This window comes from Solanum stenotomum, chromosome 8, assembly GCF_019186545.1.
Source record: "Solanum stenotomum isolate F172 chromosome 8, ASM1918654v1, whole genome shotgun sequence".
Classification (NCBI taxonomy): domain Eukaryota; kingdom Viridiplantae; phylum Streptophyta; class Magnoliopsida; order Solanales; family Solanaceae; genus Solanum; species Solanum stenotomum.
The window spans coordinates 21000351-21007563 of NC_064289.1; the positions used below are offsets into that span (position 1 = coordinate 21000351).

General features: G+C 32.4%; 2 protein-coding genes across 2 annotated transcripts in view; one reads left to right on the forward strand and one right to left on the reverse strand.

Moving 5' to 3' along the window:
- LOC125873319 (hydroxyacylglutathione hydrolase 2, mitochondrial-like) overlaps positions 1-7213 on the reverse strand; it is a 195157-nt gene that overhangs the window by 176220 nt on the left and 11724 nt on the right. The window lies entirely within an intron of this gene.
- LOC125873321 (probable 6-phosphogluconolactonase 4, chloroplastic) lies at positions 705-2092 on the forward strand. Its single transcript, XM_049554235.1, has 3 exons — positions 705-926; positions 1007-1142; positions 1354-2092. The coding sequence occupies exons 1-3, from the start codon at positions 763-765 to the stop codon at positions 1834-1836; spliced, it is 783 nt and encodes a 260-aa protein (XP_049410192.1). The 5' UTR covers positions 705-762; the 3' UTR covers positions 1837-2092.

The following is a 7213-nucleotide window of genomic DNA, read 5'->3' on the forward strand; positions in this document are numbered from 1 at the left end:
ATGAATTTATGTGTCTTTGAAAGTTTATAATCGCATATATTTATTTATAAAAAGAACATGAACATATGCGATTTATCAATGCGCTGACTTAAGTTATTTTGATATCTTATTTATAAAATATGATTTTCTCATTTGATAATATTGTGAAAGAATTGGAGAAATTTTGATAGTTTTTACACCTTGTGAATTTGCATGTATAAAATTTAATTTAAGAAATCCAAATTACATATAGAAACAAAAATTCAACTTCAAATCGATATGATTTCAAATTCAAATTGTATCATACTACATTATTTTAATGAATATAATGTTTAAAATAGATTATATCGTTTTTGTGGAAATATAATTTTACACATTAATAACTTAAATAATAAATCTGTAAGAAAAGTACTAAATAAAGTTACAATTAAAAATGATAAAGATAAATAATAAATATAATTGTTAAATAATAAGTAACAAATAAAATGATAAAAATAAATGTAACATTGCAAATTTACAATGTGATCATAACAAATTGACTATTACAAAAAATGAGATTTTCCATTATTATAATATCATATAGTAATAAATTTTAATTAGCAATTAAAACAGTATGTAAATTTAAAATACAATACTAACAACCATCCAAACAAGCTCTAATAAGGAAATATGTTTTTCGCATCGTGTACTACTAGTGTTTTTCATGTACAAATTATAAGGTATGCTCCTTATAAGTGCAAAACACACTCAACTCTCAAGAAATAGCTTCAGATTTAGGCTAAAATGGCAACCCAGAAAGGGAAGAAGACGGTGCTAAAATTCGACTCCGAAGAAGATGTATCAAAGGCACTAGTGAAATACACTGCTGATCTATCGGAAAAATTCATCAAACAAAAAGGTTCTTTCACTGTTGTGCTCTCTGGTGGTTCTCTTATCGACACCATGAGGTAAATGTAAATTTTATTGATCAAACACTATTTTTAGGCTTTTATTATTCCCCTTTAATTTCAGATTTCTTGTTGGACAGGAAATTGGTAGAGCCGCCGTACAAAGACTCAATTGAGTGGTCGAAATGGTGGATTTTTTGGGTGGATGAAAGAGTGGTTCCTCTAGGTCACGATGATAGCAATTACAAACTTGCTTTGGATGGGTTTCTTTCTAAAGTACATCAATAGATCAGATTGATTCTTCCTTTTTGTGTTTCCATTATATTGTTGAAATTGGATTTGCTTAGCTTTGATAAGTTTTCAATTTCATCGGATAAACTAGTTGTTTCTGATGCACATGACTTTACATATCAGAGATTTGAGTCAATTGGGTGATAAGACTAGAGTGGTGACCTCCAGAAATTAATTGGATGTCTTCTTTTGGCAGGTTCCAATCCCCTCTTCTAACATTTATGCGATTAATGACAAGGAGTCACCTGAGGGTGCAGCAGCTGATTATGAGACTCGTCTGAAAAAATTGGTTGAAAGCAAAGTTCTGCCCTTGTCAGCTATTAGTGGATTCCCCAAATTTGATCTTATGCTATTAGGTATGGGGCCAGATGGACATGTAGCGTCTTTGTTTCCTTCGCGTCCTCACCGCCATGAGAAGGAGCGGCTGGTCACCTTCATTACAGACTCACCAAAACCTCCTCCACCAAGGATTACTTTCACATTTCCGGTAATTAATTCGGCTTCAGAGATAGCAATGGTGGTCACAGGAGCAGAGTTAGCTAATATGGTTGATGTCGCTCTGGGTAATGCGCCTCCTCCTGATGGGATTCCTCCCCCTTGTACTGAGGTTTCAGCTGAAGAGGAACTGACCTGGTTTTTAGACAAGGATGCTGCATCAAAACTACAGACTTCTGGATGATTTTGCTATCTATGTGATATAGTTAATAAGGGTAATCCAAATAGGACTTGGGGTATAAAGTTTGGTGCCCCTTGAATGTGTTGCCTAGTGATGTTAACCATCCTTCCTTGGTACTTATTCTAACTTTAACTTTATCCTCTAGAAGGTAAAAGTTATGTAAGATATGAAGAATTGCATACTCTATAAGGTTTGATAACTTCTCTTTGCGAACTGAGATCCGTGATCAGAATATAATACATTGGTATTCAGTATTGTATCAGGGAGGTCTTTTTTTCTCTTGCCATCAAAGTACTGGCTAGACGTGATTAAACAGGGCATGACCTTAGATATAAGGTTATGGAGGACATAGATTAGTGTAGAATGATAGTAGGTACTTCAGCATTGCTGGCTTATCCTTTCCATACAAGTAGTCATAGACTCATAGTATCTCTCATTTAGTTTCTTGTCTTTTGATATATGGATGCCACTTTCTACTGTTTCTTATACTTCGATTATCACACTATTTTATTGTAGTTTTTTTTTCCTTTGACATGTTTTCTATAGTAGCTACTTTGTTATGCTTTTTCTTGAACTGAAGGGTCTACCAGGAACATGCTCTCTATCTTTACGAGGTAGGGATAAAACCTACGTACATTCTACCCTCTCCAGACACCACTTGTGGGGGTATGTTGTTGTTGTTGTTGTTGAAACTATGACCATCAAGCTTTTCTGGTTCTCTTCTAGCTTACAGAAGGTGGAGGATGGAGAAAATGGTAGTGCTTCCCTTGCCCCCTTCCCGCCACATCCCATATGAAAAAACAACTTATCCTCATCTCTATATATTCTGTGAACTGCACTACATAATATTATCCTGCCTTAGGCCTTTTGGTATTCAGAAGTTCTAGTGGTGATTGCAAGGTATGTTCTTGATTACAACTACTCATCCGTGCATAGATTTTCATTTGGTGTTACTGCCATTGTAACGGACGAAAATTGCTTGTGATGTTTTCCTATTTCATGTGTGGGTGATTCTAAAGGTGGTGGAATTGTTTGTCCTACGGAGAACTTCCATTTGCCGGTAATCACTGATTCATATCAATAAATTGGAGAGAGATACTGTATTTTTTAAAAAAAAATTGTTAATAATAATAAAAAAAGAATAATATGACATAGCATCCTAATAGGAGAGAGATAATGTATTTTTTGTGTCAAGTATATTTTGAGAAAAATAGGCAAAGTTGGGTGATATTATAGTCCTAAAACAAACATAAGTGATATTTCTAGGTATTTTTTCAAACGTGGATGACTATCTAGGGAAATTACTCCCAGAAAGTATTGCAGTTCAAAGAATTACCAGCAAACTTATGGCATTTTAGTTTTTTCATCGGGCGATGCGTGGCCACTTTTTCTATTCAATTAATTGTAAATACGCAATATCCGAGAACTTCTAGAGCCAATAATACTAGGTGTGGTAGAAATGTAATGGCCATTGCTCCAAGTGGGCATGGCACAAAGATGTAGTTTGGGTAGGAAAATCGGTAGCTTTTTCACTATTTATTTATTTGTTTGTTTGTTTTTTTTACTATTGAGCAAATAAATAATAAAATTCATTTCATGAAAAAAATATATATTTTTTTATACTTTTATTGTTGAAGAAATTCAAGATTCTATCTATCAAATAGACTTCACGATACACTTACAATTTAGAAGCGATAGTTAATAAAAAGAATTGTAGTTCCTAGTGGAATAGACAGAATTAACGTTAGGGATGGACAATTCGCCTATTTATGAGTGAAGTGTTAGTTTTGATCTGTGCTTTTAGGGAGTTGCTCGGATGACAGACATTCCACACTTCAAACCCAAAAGTTGTGAGTTTGAGTCACTAAGAGAGCAAAAGGTGCCCTCACTTTCGACTCGAAAGTTGTGAGTTGGAAGCTCCTAGGGTAAAAATAAATAAATAAATCTTTTGACTCATTATACATGCATGCACAAAAATAAAAAGTCGTACTAGATAGTTATGTGCTTGGTCTAATAGTATACAATTTGAAAATTAATTGGACGTTATTAGTTGACCAAAAGAAAAATACGTTGAAGAACAAATCAGAGAAGGTTAGGTTTCAGCTTCTCAACATAAGGTCAGTGGCGTAACCCTTATGTCAAGGTGTCCAACTGGACATCATTCGTCGAAAAATTATACCTATATACAAGTAAAATGATAAACAAAGTGACTAAATAACATATTTTGGACACTTTTGACACAACAATATGATGTAGCCTAGTGGTTTCAGGTGTTTTGAAAGTGTAAAGACTCACGAACTTAAAGTGTTTATGTGTTCGAATCTCACTAGTTGCAAAAAAAATATCATTTTTTAAGAAGAGCAGGTTCACTTTAGCACTTGGACACCCTTCGTGAAATTTCGGACTCCGCCACTGCATAAGGTGGTATAGTTTGGCCAATAGTTTATTTTCTATAATAATAAATAATTACAAGTAATTAATTGTCGATTAAGGATACAATAGACAAAATACATTTAGTGCACTTGGGGTTGTTATCCGTGAATTAAGTTATTTTGAGATTATTCACAATACGTGGAAATATATACAAGAAGATAATATTAATAGGTAATACTCTCTTACTTTTAATTTACTTGTCTAATTTTGACTTGACACATCTATTAAGAAAATAATAATTGATATAGTGAGTTACCACTTTACCCCTATTAATTGATAGAATTTCAAAATCAATTTAAGGTTCTACGTTTTTTCAAAAACATTAACTCTATAATAAATTGAGGATAAAATAGGTAAAAACATATTGTCTTTTCTTAATTTGTACTCTCTCCGTCCAACAATGCTTGTCCAATTTAGAAAATCAGCAGATAATTTATCTTTTGTGTCTATTTTACCCTTACTATTAAATGTTATTTATCACCTTTCATATTTCTCAAAGCATTAAATTTAGTAAAGATTACCTAACTACACATCTTTTTTACCCTATTTTCTTTTAATCTCTACCGTTTCAATAAATTACATAAATATCTCCTTTCCTCAATTTCTCTCACTTTTCCGGATACATCACTATCAATACTCATCCCACGATATTTCGCTTCTTTTTTCACGCCACAAATCTCTCCACAGTTACCCCATTAATTCATTTTTGAATTTCAATTTTTTTTTCTCTTTCCAATTAAGGATTTCAAGTTATACAAAAGGTAGATCTCTTTCCATCACTTCAGTTTTCAATTATTATTTTTAGTTTTTCATCTTCAAAAATCGCTGATACATATGGATGGAGGGTCCATCTTTCAATATTAGGCTTACCCAATTAGTTGGAGAAGGATGTATCTTCTACTTCTAATTAGACAGTGGACAAAACACTCAAAAAGCCGGAAAAAATTGATTTGTTGATGGCTCTGGTAAGGACTTTGGATCGAGATCCATGGGTGACGCCATTGTTAACAGTAAAAAAAAGATACAAGAGTGAATGTTGAGAAGGAGAAGGAGAAGAAGGATGTACCTTCGTCTTCTAAAGTAAATGTAGGAAAAAATGGATGTAACTTCGTCTTCCAAAGTGAATGTTGAGAAGGAGAAGTCGAAATAAATCAGATTGTTGATTTTTTTCAACTTTTTCTTGTTCACCTTTTTATGATATATATGGGTTTAGATTTTTAATGTATCTAGTTGTTTTTGTTTCTTAAATTAATGTATAATGTCTTCGTTTCAACATTATGATACATTACAGTTCTTTATGCACAATGTATCGTGTTCAAATATTAGTTTCGATACATAACCTTAATTTATTGAAACACACATTAGTATGTATCATGTTCATGGTTATGTATTTGATACATAAATATTACAAAATTCGTTATCTCTTACTACAAAATGCATACACCCAAACTTATTCATAGTTATGTATATGACACAACATTTATAGAGTAACTGGTTGATTTCATTTGTTTATTTTTGTGATTTTTTGTTGTTAATCTTTTTCTGATACATATAGGTTTCTATAGGATCTCCCCCCCCCCCCTTCAAAATCGAACGTGAAAGTTTCCTTTCATCCGGCTCAAGTAGGTACACCAAATAAGGAAAGGAGTTCTCACTTTCAAACTCTTTGTCTCACGCCTTTAATTATTTATCTGATACATAATTACTACAATTGTATAATCTACCATGTATCAGTTGTTGTTATGTATCTGTAGTCTTTAATTTTTGTTCAGACTTATTCAAATTAGAAGGTTATGTGTTTGTACACATTACCCTATAAATATACGTGACACATAAATCCTAGTGTTCTATAGCTAAAACATTGTATATCAAATTAATTTATATTAAATTCAACAGTTTCAAACTTTATTGCATGTATCATATACATATCAACTCATCACTGTGTTTTGTATCACACAAAAAAATGTTGTTGGGAACAATTACATGTATAATGAATCTTTTTATAAAATATAGTATTTTCAAACAAAATAAGATACATAAATAGTAATGTATGATGCACTAATTTTTTAGGTATAATACGTAAATTCGAATTTATACTAAATGAATCAATACATAACAACTACCACACAGTAATATATCGATCTCAAACCTAACATCTTATGGGCAATAATTACTTATTTAATGTATCTAGTAGAAATACAATACTTATCAATTTAAACAAGATACATAAATAATAATGTATTGATAAATCTATCCATCTCGAAAACATAATTCAAAAAACAACTGCACAACATTATAAAAGATATGGATGATCCATCAAAGCTATGCATCTCTTCAACCTTTTTGTCGATTGTATCAATCTCTAATTCAATTGCAATGGCTGATTCGAGATTCACAAAATCAATATTTTGACCAACAATAATTTCATCACTTTTGTATCGTTCATACCTCATCTCACTTTTTCAATTTCTGAAATGTCTCAACAAGATTAACAGGTTCATGTTATATCAAAGAAAGTGTCACGACCCGAGCCTACACCCTGGATGTGGCCGGCACTCGAAGACCATTGCTGGTCCCCAAGCGAACCCTCATCCTGGCTGACTACAAGGGGAAAACTGATTCAAGCATACAAAGCTTAAAAACTGAAATAAAAGTTCATAAGACTTAAATACAAACTTTAAGTCCAAAGAAAACTATGTATAATAAAATATATACAACTCGCCATAAAAAGGCAACTTTAGTCTTTAAAACATTTAACAAAATAAATGAAGACTTCTAAAACTCTACTGTCTATCTATGAAGCCTCTAAATGACAATGATGGAAGTCTGGACAATACCCACGACCTCCTAACAACTGAAAGTAAATGGAATCCTCCGGAAGCAATGAGGCTCACCATAGCTAACTCGAACTCTCGGATGTATCAACGAAGCTCCTGTTGATGATCCT